Source organism: Typopeltis vanoorti, chromosome 12 (assembly GCF_054136105.1).
Source record: "Typopeltis vanoorti isolate ZY-2024b chromosome 12, IOZ_Tvanoo_1.0, whole genome shotgun sequence".
Taxonomy (NCBI): domain Eukaryota; kingdom Metazoa; phylum Arthropoda; class Arachnida; order Uropygi; family Thelyphonidae; genus Typopeltis; species Typopeltis vanoorti.
In genome coordinates, this window is record NC_143560.1 from 132,595,035 (window position 1) to 132,611,871 (window position 16,837).

The 16,837-nt window shown below is 40.1% G+C and overlaps 1 protein-coding gene across 2 annotated transcripts in view; it reads left to right on the forward strand.

Annotated features, from left to right (window-relative positions):
* The window catches only part of Ptp36E (protein tyrosine phosphatase 36E), a 111,609-nt gene that overhangs the window by 67,682 nt on the left and 27,090 nt on the right, over positions 1-16,837 (forward strand). For both annotated transcript variants that reach the window (XM_090401095.1, XM_090401096.1), the window contains 3 exons: positions 4,241-4,277; positions 4,944-5,041; positions 15,212-15,337. In XM_090401095.1, coding sequence (XP_090257221.1) covers positions 4,241-4,277; positions 4,944-5,041; positions 15,212-15,337 — 261 coding nt within the window. The remainder of the gene's footprint in view (positions 1-4,240; positions 4,278-4,943; positions 5,042-15,211; positions 15,338-16,837) is intronic.

The window sequence follows — 16,837 nt, forward strand, 5'->3', positions numbered from 1 at the left end:
TCTATATGGCGCCCGTTTCAGCTCTCTGTAAGTCACCAGACTTCTCTCGTGGAATGGCGGGGTGTTCGTCATGTGAGGTATGTAGAAAATTCGGGCAGCAAGGACAGAACACAATTATTTAAGGGGAAGCAACTACGCGTTCATGCAAAAACATTACCTCGTCCAACCTACAGATTAACCAGAACAACATCAGATAGGAAGACCACAGTCAACAAATTACATTATTTATTATTATTATTATTATTATTACAGACTCATCGTGGAGGTTCATTCAACTGACAACATATGTACGATACCAAATCTTAAATCCTTAACACTCCTTTGCATTAACAACACATTCTGGTAATGCGTTACATTCACTGCCCACTCTCCGTGTAAAAAATCTACTCCTCACACCCCTATTCACCACACTTTTACATCACTTCCAGGAATGACCACTGGGTCTTCCCCTCTCGCCTTCTACTCTTTTTATAATCCCCTCTGGATTAATCTAATAAAATCCTCTCACTAACTTAAACGCCTCTCTCATATCACCTCTTTTCCACCTATCCACCAAACTCTGCAACTTTTCCACCATCTCTTCAACCGCTGTAGTCAGCTAGCATCAGTACATTGCTTTTGCCAGATATACTGCCTTGTGAGTTTCTATGCATTGTCAACATCTTTTATGCTCAGCTCATCTACCCAACGTACTGATGCTAACTGACTACAGAGTTTCCTATAATCACTTGCTTTGTACTTCCACGTGTATCCATTTTTGGCCGTGACCTTTTCTGGTTTCATCACTTCCCAAAGAAGCACCTCGCGATCGCTCTCACCGACCAGCAGCAGTGTCAACACCTCATTAACAACTTCATCTTGTGGTGAAGTTATCACCAAATCGAAAACATTAAAGCCTCTAGTTGCTTCAATCACGTGCTGCTTAAGGTACTTATCTCTCAAATATTCCACAAACTCGCTCTCCCTTACACTGTCTTCTCCTTCCATTCCATATTCCTGTAATTAAAGTCTCCTATCAGGATCATCTTCTTTTTACCTGCCCAACTAATTTGTCTAAACATTTCTATAAGAAAAATAATCTCTACGGAAAAGCCACCCGAAGCTTCTACATACCTGACATGATCGACAAACTGCCATTCGAAGACAGAAACCTAGGGACCTACAGAGAGCTGAAACAGGCGCTGTATAAATATTATAGCGAGACTGGAAATTAGAGGGAAATTACACACACAAATTATAATGAATTCCTCGAGCATCACTACAAGGACACAAACTCGCCCTGTCCACTCGCCCTTCAAAAAAGGTTAAAACGTATGAATATACTCAGATTGTTTGCATACCGAGTTTTTTAGTAATAAAAAGGTAATAATAACAGTGCTCTATCTAAAAACATAAGAAGATCATACTAGAGGGTGTATTATACTAGGAGATGGCAATGCGAGAGAAGCAAACTGTATGTGTATCGCATATTTATAAGAAACAAAATTACTGATTTCTTCGCATATTCAACTAGTCACCTGTTTGACATTCTTAACATTTCGCCATTACAAAAACTTTACAATTGTATGCCAAGAAATCACTTTGTAATCTTGTCTGTATATAATGTAGACTAGGGTTTACTTTGTGGCCGGAACTTGCATTAGCAACAAGCAGCTACAATAAACTGCCTAACGAAATAAAGTTTGTCACATCAGGATATACTTTCAGAAAAGGATTGAGAGACTACCCCATGGGACTAAATAATGTTGCTTTTATTTTAAACGAATAGAAAATTACTCCTGAATGTCTCAATTATTTTCTGTGCGTATATTCGTGTCTCGTCGATGCGACGTTTCAGCGACTGCAACACCTTCATTTCTATTTTTCTATTAACCAGTTTCCAGCATTGCTGCGAGCCTTGGTTACACACATCGTACAGTCTCGCTAATCTTTTTCTCTGTTCTTTATTATTACTTAGAGCGACCTCCAGGGAGCCAAGGACTCATCGAGGGAGTAATGTTGGTACAACAATTCTCCCTCGATGAAGGAATGAATTCAGGGTGCTTCTACTCCCCGAGTAGTAGTTCCCTAATAGCACTTCAAGTACTCCCTGAATGAATTCAACTGTCATGGCTGTTCTTGCATCCATTCGCGCTGCTTGCACTCACAGCATCCAATGGCAATCCATTCCAATCACTCGCCATCCTATGACGGAAAATTTAGATTTTACCTCCTTCTTGGCGGCATTGAATAACAGTGGACCAAGCACTAATCCTTGTCACTACGTCTTACCTTAAACCTTGCAGACTCAGATCCCCCGTATACGATCTGTATTACCACCTGGAAAATAATTGTAGGATATATTTTACAAAATATTCAGTATTACTTTTTACTATCTTCTATTATCACTTATACATTGTTCTAAATTCTTGTTATATAATAAAATTAGTTTAATCCTTTTTCCAAGCAAACAAAGTTTGCGCCTGAAAGTATTTTCAGGACTGGGGTAAGGTGGTACAACACCGGGAAACTCCTTGCAAAGGTGGAGCAAGATACTATCACTCCTATCTCAATATTCTCCCATAATGCAAAACACATCTCCTTGCGGACATGTATAATGTTATGCATTAAGGGAAGAGTCACTACCCAGACTAGTTTCGATCTTTATTGAGGTCTCTTCAGTGGGAGCCAGGCCCACTTGTTATTTTTCATTTGGACTTCGAAAGTGTTAATAAACTTCAAATTTCACTTTCAAACTCCACTTGAAGATAATTATGTATAAATATGTAAATACTCTGTCGAATAATAAACTATGATATTCAAAAGATTATATTTACATTTATAAAATATTAATGTGAGCCTCCGTAGCTCAGTCGGCATAGACGAAGAGCTTTGGTCTTCGGAAAGACCTGGATTCGATTCCCGTCAGTGACGTGAGGAACTTTATCTGGTCTCTTTCGACCATAGGTGAGTTAGCCAATCTAATACGGAGGTAGGATTTTTCACTCGGGTTTTTCGTCACCAGAACAGGCAAACCGGCCAGTGAACACACGCAGATACAAACGTAGGACACACCGGGAGGCATGGGGCTAACTACCTTATCCTCGAGGCGGTAGCGGTTAAGTGAATAGAAAATCTTCGACACCGCAAGGTTAAAGAGGAGGAAAGGAAGAAGAAAATATTAATGCACGCGACGTTTTGTAGAGTAATAAATCTTTTGTGCTGAACAGAAAATGTTGGAATTGTTTGCACTGCTCGGAAAGAAGTCAGCAGACATCGCTATGGGAAGGTGCATCGAGCCAGGAAATGAGTCGCGTGTTTGTGGCTGGAATAAATTGGAGAAATGTGATGGTCCCAAGTCAGGGCGATTGAGTCCAGGGGAGTTAAAAAAGCGGTTGTGAGAGGATGCCAGTTGCAGGCTTATCTGTTCGGAGAATTGTTGACAAACTGGGCAACAATCGGCGACACCACACTGAGATGGAAGCTCAAGGAGTGAACTGCAAGTACAACCTGTATTCCTCCCCCTCCCTGCATCATCGAACGTACGGGGCAAGAAGGATAATATGTAAACCGCCATTCGTCGGTCGACACGATGCTTCAGGAATCGACTGGAACACGAATCGGCACCAAATATATTCCGAACCGAGGCTCACAACGCGGGTGTACGTTGGGAGACCGCAGCACGCAAGCCAAACTATGAAATTTGGAAGCGATGGTGTGAGCCTGTTTGACCTCTGTTTGTGGTGCTACGAAGACCGAAGTCCGAGAGGTAGCTTTGGGTGATGCAATTCCTCCTCCCGCTTTGTGCAGTTTCGGCGAACTGACCATTTGAGCAAGAGACAGTTCAATTAGGTAACCGCGGGGTTTGTGGACATGAACTAACTTCGCCACACTTGACTGGCCTGCATCGAGCCCTCGTTTCAATCCTGTTGAACATCTGTGGGATGCCTCGGGTGTCCGCCCCACAACAGTCCGAGACCTCATTACAGTCCAAAATTCCCATCGATCGTACCTTTGTGGAAAGTCTTCCCCGTAGGATTGCTGCAGTCATCGCAGCGTAAGGCGGTCTTACTGAGATGGGCGCTATGGCCGTTTGTTCCCGACACTCTGGTGTCCGTTGACTTCTTTCCAAGCAGTGTATACGTCAAATACTCTGTATGATGATGACCCTTTTACTGTCATTGTGAAAAAAAAATATTATGAGCAATGAATTGTTTGTCATCGAATTTTTAATTTTGTTTTGTTTTCTTTTCTCTTTCAGAGCCTTCTCAAGCCCAACGCTTACATTGCCGCACAAGGTAAGCAATTACTTTCCTTATGTCGCCTTCCATATTCAAACCGTCCAAGTATTTTGTGCCATCTCCGATGACCGCGTCAAACATTTCTACGTCAATTTCTTTACGGGTCAAAGTTAAAAAACGAAACCATCCGCACGACTTCCGCCGTTATGCGCTGCAGTAATTCAAGTGTTTCGCGATTTAATTTCGTAATTCGCAGAATTGTGATTTTATCCGCTTTTGAAGTCGGCGCGACTCCATCCCGTCGAATGGCTTTACGAAGTTCCGATCATTTAATGTGAACGAGGACGAACGTTAAGATTGCGATCGTTTTTCAAACAGACGAGCAGACGACTCTTCTGTGTTTCCGGCACAATTTCTTGCGAAGAGAAAGAACTGTCGACTGGTTACGATCTTTTGAATTCGGAGCCCCCCCCCCCCTCGACGATTTCGTTTCGAAGCATCCAATCACAGAGCCCTATTGAGATTGGGGTGCTCTTCACGGCCAATTCCGCGCACGAGGAGGCCAACAAAGCGGCGTCTTTGCTAATCCTAATTTTGAATTCTCGGCCGGTTTTCAAGGGGGTGTGGAGATCGCGTGGATTTCGGTTCGATGCACGCAGAGCAGCGCTGATATCGAAAGGATTGTTTTCGACCCATTTACTGACCGCCGGCGTTTTCTTTCAGGACCCAACGAGTTCACGATTCCCGAATTCTGGAGGATGGTGTGGGAACAGAACTCCTTCGTGATCGTCATGTTGACCAAGGTGTTCGACTTCATCAGGGTGAGTCTCTTCCTGCTTGTCTTTCTTAAACCGAGCTTCCGGCTGTGCTTCTTAAACGATCGGTTTAAGACCCACAGAGCAGCGCTTTCCATTGGCCTTTATTTCGTTTTGAACACCTCGCTTAGTGATGATTGCGTTTGCAAATAATTGGAAAACGACGCCCTCCGCAACTCAGAATCCGCAGTGCAGAAACAAAAGCAAGTATGGAAACGACCCGTTGCATCATTTCTATACTTGGTTGCTGTGGTCGAGAACATTGGGTATGGAAATTTCGCGTGCGTTGTGTGTGTCTGTGTGTCCTTCTTGGTTAACCAACCAAGAAGGTTGTCTTGTCTGGGGGAAAGACTCCTCGACCTCCTTTCCTTAATTCTAGTTCCAAGTTAGACGTTCCAAGTGCATTCCTTAGCAAAGATATTAAGACGGACAGAGTTGGAAAGAATCGCATCCAGTGAATGGCAAAATTAAAAAAAACAGGGAGAAAAAGAGATGAAAAGCAGTTTTTTTTCCGTTGTTCTCCTCCTCCTCCTCCTGCTTCCGTAAAAAAAAAAATAAAAAAAACTTCTGCAGGCGACTTCGACCATCTGTTCCTCGATTGTTTTACACTTCTAAAAAATAAACCGTATAAGAACATCTGGTGTGTAAAAATTCCGGACTGGCTTGAACAAGACTTCCGCCCGTGTGCCTCGCGATGGCATCTCGCAGCTGCGTTCACAATCGTGCTCCAAAAATAGCATCGAGCCTTCAGGATCTCCCAGAGACGCCATTTTGCTCTGTTATCTCCCCCACCACAGACGCATCTGCCACTCAATTCGGAACCTTTCTGCAGATGTACGTGAGCGTCACTTACGATGAGGGGAGGGGGGGTGGCGGACAGCTCTGATAAACGCCTACAACAAAAATGTATGTTGTAGCGACTTCCAGCATCTTCTCTGGCCACCACAAAGCTCGGATCTGAACTGCATTGAGAATGTATGGGACACGTTAGAAAAACAAATCCGGGAGCAAAACCCCCTTCCTTCAATGTGGGTCAGTTAAAGGACTGTCTGGTATCGAACACCTTGTGAAATCTGCGCCAAACTCGGGCTAAAGGAAGTTTAAATGAAAGTTTCTAATTCAATGACCGATGCGTGTAGAATCAGGCGGCGTACTCGACCCTTTTCAAAGATAAATAAAAGAATAAATAAAAGAAATAAACTGATTCCTGAAATGATGTCCCCTCATCCACGGCGCAGATCTTTCTGAAATGAGGGAGGTCGACAACAGTGAAGTTCTTCAACTCTCCCCTCGATCCATCCCCGACCACAAGAACGACTTCCCCTGAACTCTGTTCACGGTGAGTCTCCAGCAGAACTTCGAAGAATCCTGCAAGAGCGCTCTTTCTTATTTCTTGGGGATTTAAGGGACGTCGCCGTTTCGGTCTCTTCTCGAACTGACGCGAGTTTGGTGAAATAAAAGCGAGTTAACTTTCACCCTTTTGTAGTGGGGTCGCAGCTTCCTCTCTGGGGACTCAAATGGGGTCAGAGGAGGTGGGGTTTTCTCGTCCGATTTCTGCACTGATGCTGAAATTCCCCACGTCCTTCCCAGTGGGTGGGAGGACCACTCCATTTTCGTTCCTTCTTATTTGAGAAAGCCTGTGATTGATCCTCCCGCAACCGACGCCTTAAACGCCTTCTTATCCTTCGGCGATAATTTGCAAGGCCGAAAGTGCTTTTTCTTGCAGACAAGATTTCTGCGATTAAATAAGATTAGAAAGAAAATCATCTTCTTTTCATCGCATTACTGTTTGTGTCTCCTTTCCCGACACAAGCACTTCTCAAGCCTACCCAATCCTGGATGGCTTTCTCTGTTCGAGACCGCTTCTTAACGATAAAACTGCTAACGGTGCGGTCGCCACCACCTTTTCGTAAAATGGCTGCTGCTTCTCAACGTGCCTTCGATCTTGCGAGCCAATTCGGCCTTCTCTTCCCAAGGACCGCATCCACGTGGAGAATTGTTGTGGTTGCTTAATCCTCGAGAAAGTGAATCTTCCTGGAAAAATTCCAGCGGTGTCCTAGCAGCGGCAGTTCAACTAATTATTAAAATGAAAATAATAACGTCGATGAAGAAGCCGCTCCCGAAGTGCGACCTTCCTCCCTTGGCTCGCTTTTAACGAATACTTTCGTGAAATGTCTGTGAAAACGCAGGCGCTCGCTCGACACGAAACCCACTCTCGATTCGAATGCTTCTAGATGTGTTTTGGGGGTTTGCAGATTTTTTTTATGCGCTCAAAGCTCCCTGAATGCGCTTCGAGAAGAAGAAAAGTTGGGAATGACGAGGATTAAGGAATGCTCCATTTTGAAGATGTTTTTTATTAAAAAAAAAGTCGTCGCGGGAACCTCTGCGTTGCTGAAAACACTCGTCTGCTGATAGTCAACGGAGGTGCGTTGTTTTCAAAAAGGGGATCTTTATCAGCGCGTGTCGAAGCACAGCTTAATCGATCGCTGTTTGTGGACGCCGTGATATCGATCCGCCAGGAAGCGCTGCGCACCTTCCAGTTCGTAGCTGCGTCTCGGGGATATCATAAACTGGTGGTGTTGTTTAACAACATCATGAAGCGCGCGCATTTAACAAAGCGCACGCTTTTGTTAAATGCGATCAATTGCCCTCGTGGAACTCGTTCACAAAGCGAACAAAAATCGCCGTTAGGTGGCGCAGTGCCTTATAGTTGTGCGAAACAGTGCTGCGTAGTAAACAACGTTTTAATTAATATTTAAGAAATGTGTTATTGTAATTCTTAAAGCGTAGCCTGTAACTCGCTCTACCAGGTACCGTAATGCTCAGTAGAGCGAGCTAACTCTCAGTTCTATGCAAGTTCCCTTCTGCAAGTAGTTCCACAGTGGTGTAGCTAGAGCTTTTGCCGCCCCTCTCAATACACACCAAAAATACTACAAAACGTCAAAACGGCGTATAGGGAAATAAATTAAAACACGATGTTTATTTTTGAAGTAAAATTTAATTCCAACATTCTAAAATGTTATTTTTGTTTCTTGCTTTTCTGTTAGCAAAATCGTCGATGACATTGGCGAAGTCTCTTTCATAGTAATGTAGGTCATTCTTAATCAATTTTATTGAGAAAAACTCCTCTCACAACTAGCGACACTTACAGAAATTGTGAGAAAACTTCTCTGTAGTATTACAATATCTGGAAATGAGTTCTCGAGACTGTATTTTAGAATTAACTGCAAAAGTTCAAATATGTTCAAAGTGCCGCTCGGGGAGTATCTCTCCCCCCCCCCCCCCAATACTCTAGCTACGCCTCTGCCTGTCCAACCTGCTGTTATTCAACGGTCGCCATTGGGCTACTATACAAGGTGAGAACCTGCGTCTTTTCGGGGATATCGTAAACTGGTGGTGTTGTTTAACAACATGTGATCGCATTTAACAAAGCGCATGCTTTGTTAACCTTCCTACCGGCTGAGGTGGATGAAATATCCAGCCCACCATGGCATTCTGCATGGATCAAAACTTCATCGGCATTGTACCTTTCATCATGCCGTTACCTCCCTTTGCCGTTAATCCCTTTACGGCTATTTAAAGCCATTCATGGATTAACTGTTAGTGCCTGATTAACAGTTTGTGTCACCTGTCTTTACACGCACTGTTTTACTTGGAATTTTCTTTACTGTCCTAAAATATTTGACTTTTTTGCCTCTAAAATGATTTATTGTGTCTCTTCCGAAAAATTGAAACGAATTTCACATGTGCGAAAATAATCAATCCTGAAATGACCATCGATCAGCTTTGCAATGAATCTATTTAGTAGTAGCAAAGTTGCTGTATTATAAATTTATTCTTCAAATCACTGCAGCAGAACAGTTGCACTGGTTGTTCCAATATAGAAACAACTTTTTTCGCGAATTTTCAGATGTTTGCATTGAACATATTATGTCACATATTTATCATTTTAAATAATATTTATTGAAATAAATATGGCCTTTTGCTTTCTTTCCTAGCAAAATACCGTTATATGGATCATCACATTTCACTTCTAGAAACGATTTTTTTGTTTTGTTTTATGAACAACAAACGATGTTATATTGCATAACTCGGTTTCCGATGGTGAATCTTTTTAGTATCGAAAATTTATATCCAATGATGTTTTAGCAGGGATTTTTAGTCTTTTTTTTTTTTTCTTTTGTAGGATGCACATTACGATAATATCCAGTGCGTAACCACCGTAGATGTGTTGAAAATGTAATATGAAGGATATCATATACAGAATGATTCAAAATTTATGCTCATTTTGAAGATTTGCTAATGTGCTTACCCCCCCCCCCCATCCTTATCCTCTCCTGGAATTCAATTACATAACCACTCTAAATTTCCACAGGTTCGTAAACGTTTCCAGACAGCATTCAAAATCTATTACTTCATTTTACCGTTTCGACAAAAGAAATAAGGCAATAAGGTTGTTGTACCCTGAAGCTTCTAATTCTGCACTATTTCTTTGCAATCTAAAACCAGCTGTTCTACTGTCTGCTGAAATGATTTGAAATTTTAGAAATACTATGCTATATTTTCACCACATAAAATTGTTTATATGCATACCACACAAAAGAAAGTTCAGTAGTATTATTTTAGTTTGTTTTTCTTAAAATAATCTAAATATTTTTGCTTATGCTTCTGGCTGCTATTTCTGAAGTAATCTACGTCTTAGAAATACTTGTAGTAATCCTCTTAGCTGGAGGAAAAGGTAAAGACTTAGATTACTCTCAGTGCTATTGAGGAAGAAAATTGAGAACGCTTAGCTAGAAGGGACACTAAAGTGCCTCAAGCTATAGTCCGAGATACATCAAGAATGTCGTGTTTCGTTTTCAATTGTTGATTAGTAGACATCCTAACATAGAAATAAATATAGACATTTCTTTTACAGGCTGATACAGTATTTATGCTGAAATAAGTTCTTAATTTGTAATGATCAGTTTCATTTTTATTATCGAAAAATTATAAATTATTTCATACAATTATCCTGAAAAAGAGTACTTGAAATATTTTAAAAGAAAAGGAGCATATACTTCACATAATCTTAGTTTTTGGGGAGGGCAGGAAGGTTATATTGAGGACATTCAATTTCCAGATATTTCAGAGAATTTATTTTATAAATCGTTCGCAAGACAACCGTTTTGAACGTAAATCACTTGGGGAACATGCCCGTTCATTTTAGTGTAAATAGTAGCAAAGGTTTAGGTACTTCAATAATGCCACGAATCTAAACTGGAAGAAGATGTCGTTATATCTGCTGATGTTTGAACTGTTACATAAATAATTTTTCTGGCATGAATTCTCTATCAGCTATAATGTAATCAATCTACAGATTTTTGCCCTTTTGTATTCTACCGTCTTATGCGCGGTGATTTCTTCTTTGTACTACAAGAAAAAAATCAGATAGCACAAGAAAAATATGGAGTATTTTCTTTTTCATTGGGTGAATTTACAATGTTCTCTCTTTGTGTTTTGAAAAGAAAGTGCAAATGATTTTTTTTTCTTACTATTTTTGCCATTATAACATCTGATACAATTACAAGAGTGGCATTTTACTGTTTTATATATATATATAAAGAAAAAAAAATGTAGTGATATGTTTAAAGAATTTCATTATTTATATATATATATATATATATATATATATATATATATATATATAGCCAGTTTTTTAAATAATATTTCAAATAATTATCGTGAATTAATTTCTTCGAGAACAAAGAAAATGTTTTGTGGAGTAAGCGATTAGAAAAAAATTAGCAAAAAAATTAAATTGGTTCTGTAAGGTAACGCAATATTTAAGTGAAGAAATTAGGCAAGGATCTTTATTTTGTCCAGAAATTAAAATTGTATTCTACAATAAAAAGAGAAAATAAAAATAATTTCTATATTTTTAGTTTATCCAATATAACTAAAATTCCGTTATCCAGCATAGATCAAGGAACTGCATTTCTTGTTATAGGTAGGTAACTGAGTCACAGCTATGAATCTGATTAAGTACTCTCTTCAGCGTGAGGGATTATCACACCTTCTAATGGACATGCTGGCCGAATTGCACTTCTTATCCATGTTCTTTCAACAGATAGCATGCATCGTATCCAGATTTAGCTGGACGTCTATAGACGCCCTAGCCGGTTAGGATGCGATCAGTTGCTCTCGTGGAACTCGTTCACATAACAAAGCGATCAAAAATCGCCGTTAGGTGGCGCAGTGCCTTATAGTTGTTAACGTCTTAACCTGTATACAAGGTGAGAACCTAGTATACCTTGTATACTAGGTTTAATAGTTTTAGGAATTAGGAACAAAAAAAAAAAACTTTTTTTTCCCCTAATCAGTAACGAATTTATTAATAAATAAATGTACATATTAAAAATTGCTTTATTAAAAATATTTCATCCTCACCACGAACAAACACCAATAATGAAAGTTTCGTATCAACAGCAAGGTGACAGCGCAAATGAATATCGGCGTTAGATCGCAGTGCATTTGTTTCGTGTAATGATAATTGAAAAAACATAATTCTTTTCATATTCTCAACAGTGACACTCGTCATAATTCAGCCTTGTATCCATAATAAATAAATAATTACATGTTATTTTAACAAAATAAAATAAGATTTACATAAAACATTTCACTCAATAATAAACGTTTTATATCTCGCAGAAATAACGCGTGGAAGCATACTAAAGATACACTGCCGTTTGAGCAGTTACAATTGGGAATGACGTAACATGCAATGACAAGCGCAGACGAATATTGTCGTTAGATCGCAGTGCATTTGTTTCGTAATCTAAAGCGTTAATCGAACAATTCCCATCATTAACTATTCAATCAATGTCGAAACATAAGCTGTAACCTTTAACAGGTTGTATTGCATTTATATAATGTTGTAAGAATTGTTATTATTTATAAACACAAACAACATTTAATTTTTTCCTTGGGGGTGCTGCAGTGTCGCAGTGCTTATGTACGGGCCGCCACTGGGTTTAATGTTTAGCACTAAGCTCTAACATAGTGGGAATCCGCTGCAAAGTTTGTGAAGAGACATGTATTGATGTTACTGCATCTATTATGAAGTGTGCAGATAAATGCAAGAGGAGTTGTTATTTTTATTGTGCTGGTCTCAGCGAAAGCCAATTAAAAAGTTCCCCAAAGACAGGAAACAAAATTGGAAATGCGCTTCTTGCAAATTCGGCGAACAACAAAGACCTACTCAGTGTTTCAACTCTTTGTTACACGACGGACGCCATTCCAGTGCTTGCCAACTCCCGCCGGACTCGTGCATTCCAGAGATCAGTAACGCAGACAATATATCTATAACGGATTTAATGGGATTAATAAAAGAATTAAAAAAAAAAGCAGTCAACGACTTAAGAAGTTCGACTGAATATACCTCGAACAAAATAGATGACTTTCTGGGTATCATTGCTGGCCTAACACAAGAAGTTAAGGACCTTAAAACAAAGAACTTTGAACTAGAAAACGCAAATATGGAGCAGCATAGGGAGCTGAAAATAAGTCATGAAACAGTGGATGACTTGAATCAACAGGCAATTAGCTGAAACCTAGAAATGATTGTTGTTCCTCATGAGCCACGTGAAAATGTGCATGAAATAGCGAAGAAAATTGCACGTAAAATCAAGATGAGCTATCATGAAGATGACATTGAGGCTACACATCGTGTTCGTAGTGGGCAGAAAAACAGACCAATGCCGTTGTTATTATAAAATTTAAAAGTAAAACGATCAGAAACAAATGGCTGGACGGAAACAAGTATCAAATATAGACTAAGTACGACTGATATATGTGACAGTTTTAAGGATAGTAAAATATATTTAGACGAGCACTTGACTGGAAACCTAAAACACCTACTATTTATTGCCAAGAAATGTAAAGAAGAAGTCAACTACAAATATCTCTGGGTCAAACAGGGCAAACTTTTCATGAGAAGAGACGACTCATCTAAAATATGGCGAATCAGATGCGAAGAAGACTTGTCTAAACTCCGAGAAAACAACGAGAGCAATAACTAATTACGAACAACAATGACAGATGAGAATAATAACTGTGATTTTCCTTTTCATAAATGTGTAATTTGTCATGATTCAGTAGAATTAAGAAACTTTTACCCTCGGACACTGCAAGTACCTGGAACATTTTTCACATAAATGCAAGAAGTATTCGAGATAAATTAGAGCACATTGAATTAATACTAGACAATTTAAATTATCGGCAAGATGTTCTGTTATTAACAGAAATCTGGGTTAAAGACGAAGAAATTGATTTGTACCAGTTAAGCGGATTTAACAATCATTATCAATGTGGAAATTATAACAAATCTGGAGGTGTGATTATCTTTATCCGAAATCCCATATCTGTTAATAGCATTACTAACATAAAAATGAAAACAGCTGAAAATGTCAATTTATATTTAGAATATCATAATATATATATACAGTATATATAATGGCTGCATAGAGGTCGCATTGTTACACAGAGCCCAAATTCATACAAGAACCCGAGTGTAGTCTAGATGAGATCAGAAGTGAGTGACAATGTTCTCATAACTGGGGAGATGCATATTGACTTCCTGAGGAATAGCGGATCCTCTCAAGATTATTTAGATATACTCGCCGTGCATGGACTCGAACAATACATATGTATTAATGTCCCCACGAGAGAATTCAATGGTGCTAGAACGTGTCTAGATTCGGGAGAACCTTAAGTGGAAACAAAATCCAAGCAGCAGTTCTGTGCCAACCTCTCTCGGATCACTTTCCAATCTGTATTAAAGTTCATTTGCAAGTACAGCACAGAGACAGTGCAACCGAAAACATCCCTACACCACAATTGACTCCAGAGTATTGAAGCGTAACTTAAGCACTGTGTCCTGGGAAGATATAACGACGGAAACAAATCTTGATACCTCTTATCAGAAATTTATTGCGATATTGAACAATAAAATACAAGACTCGATTAAAGTTAAAATAATAGACAAAATGAAAGAAACAAAGCCCTGGATTAGATTACACAGGAAATCAGACACTACATACAAATTAGAGATAAAGTGTATAAAAAGTTTAAAAAATACCCGCACAATCAATATTATGAACACAGTTTCAAGTACTGAATAAATCTAATACATCATAAATTAAAAGAAAATAAAAACGAATACTACAGAAATGAATTCCTAAAATGCCAAGGAAATCCCAGAAAACAATGGAAGTTTGTGAATAAATTAATCGGCAAAGATACACAAAAACAAAACCTCCCCTTACTTAAAGATATCGATAGGAATAGAGAAAACGGAGACAGAGGATTAGCTGAAGAATTCAATGACCATTTTGCCACGGTGAGTGAAAGCATTCTGAAGAATGCTAAAACCCGCTCAGAATTGCATTCTCAAGAGACTTGATAACTCCATCTATCTTTCCCCCGCTTGTGAAAACGAAATCAAAAGTGTTATAGCTAGGCGGACATCTCCTTGCGGACATGCATAATGCTATGCATTAAGGGAAGGGTCACTACCCAAACCGATTTCCACCTTTATTGAGGTCTCATCAGCGGAGCCAGACCCAGAGGTGGTGATACTAAGGTGGAAGTAACAACTGGTATATGCAAGTCGTATTTGCATATACCAGTTGCCAAAAGGTGTCGCACCTCTCATTAAAATACTCGGGGTGGATGTTGGAAATGTTTTTATTTGGTTATACTATAAATTAACCTTGGTGTCCCTTCCGGGTCTAGCTCCCACAGACGAGATCTCAACAGAGGTCGAAACCGGTCTGGGTAGGGACCCTTCCCTTAATGCATAGCATTTTACACGTCCGAAAGGGTGATTGCTTTGCATTATGGATACTAAGGCGAGTGATGAGAACGCAGTCCACCTTTGCCACGAGTTGCTCCAGGCGCAAACTTTGTTTGCTTACACTTTATTGTAACGGATGAAGGATAAAACCAAATATATAATTAATGGCTGACATAATCCACTCGACAGCACTCGATGGAATTTCTGTTTACTCCCCCTGGTGATAATCAAGTGAGTGCTGCTTAACGTTACTTGATACTCTGAGCTTCGTCGATTTGTTGTTTATGGAATAAACAAATAGTTCGCATTGTCTTTATTTTTATTTATTTTATTTTTATCAGGTGATGTGTGTTCAATACTGGCCCACCGAAATTAATCACCCCGAGGTGTACGGAGACTTGGAAATCATCCTGCTGTCCGAAGAACTGCTGGCCAACTACATGATCCGGACGGTTCGTCTGAGAAAGGTAAAATCGCAAACAGAACGGGTTTCTGTAAGTGGACGATTACATCGCGCAACGCACGCTTAGTGGGGGGGAGAACGCAATTGCCTATGAAAATTACAATTTTGATTAATATTTGGCTCGTTTTAGATGTGACGTAATTAGGATATGAAAACAAACTTTATAAATTTGCAAATGTTTCAAATGGGTGATGTTTTCCCTGGGAAAACCAAACACCGCCGTCAGAATTAGTTCGACCACACACTTTTACTAACATTCAAAGTCCCTTTTTGCTTTTAGTCCTTCGTGGGTACCTCACGAACCTTGACAAAATCAATTTCTTGATGGCACTTCATGGTTCCATACCCTTATAATGACTTCTTGGAGCTCGCGAAGTGTTTTCTGGTTCTTCTTGTGTGTTTCAGTCTCCATTTGGTACCACAAATTCTCAATGGGGTTGAGATCGGGGCGGTTTCATGGCCACGGCGGTCACTGAATCGAGTGACCTTTGAGCCACTGATTGACCCGCAGCAAAAATCAACGCCTCTTTAAGCACTCAATTCAATTCATTTTAATGCTTACAACGGCATTACTTATGACAAGGGTCATCCTGAAAGATGCAGTTCGTCGTTACGGTAAAGTAGTAGGCAGCGATTCTTCTGGCGCTTGTGCATTCACTGAATCTTCTGTGAAATGCAAGCGACCAACACCACATGCGGCCTCAGGTCATCTGACCTGCTGAGAATTTCACCGTTGACACCAGTCAGTCAGGACCGAATTTTTGCCCTGATCGTCTTCGAACTGAGGCCCACAGCGCATCTGTCCGAACAGTTTAACCCACAGGGCATCTGTCAGATGCCCTGTGGGTTAAACTTTTTCTCTTCGGAAAAATTACTCCTTTTCCCTAATCAGGGGTTCATTTGGCCACCAACTTAACCAAGCCGATCTCATTTTTTTGTTCATCACAGGCTTCTTTCCAGAACCCTGGCCGTCAGTCAAATGAGTCTTCTCCTGACAGTTACCGAGCCTGCCGCAACTCCCGTTTCAATTCATCCGGACGACACACGGCAATTTTTGAGGCAGAGTCGCTTTAGAACTCAATCTTGGCATGGTTAGACGGTGGCTTTCCTCCTGTCCCCTTCTTCCTTTCTGCAGATCCGATTTCTTTCCCTTTCGACATCAGCTGTACCCCACTAGATTAACTGCGGGACGCCCTCCCTTCTAAGCTATTTCACGAGAGGAAAAGCTTTCTCTGTCCAAAGCTTGAATCGCACTTTTTTTCTGTGAAATGTTAACTGCCCTTGTACGTAAACCGTAGGAAAGACAGATGGTGCAATAGAATGAAATATCTAATGATAAACCAATGAAAATGACCATTTTACTACTGAAAACCACCTACCTCCCCCCCACACACACATTCGTCTTCCCCAAAGAAAAATTATTTGTAAGCCCACAGGGAGTTTCCCTTTGGGCTTACAAATAATTTTTGAATCTTTGAATTGAAGCCCTTACAAAGGGCTTCAA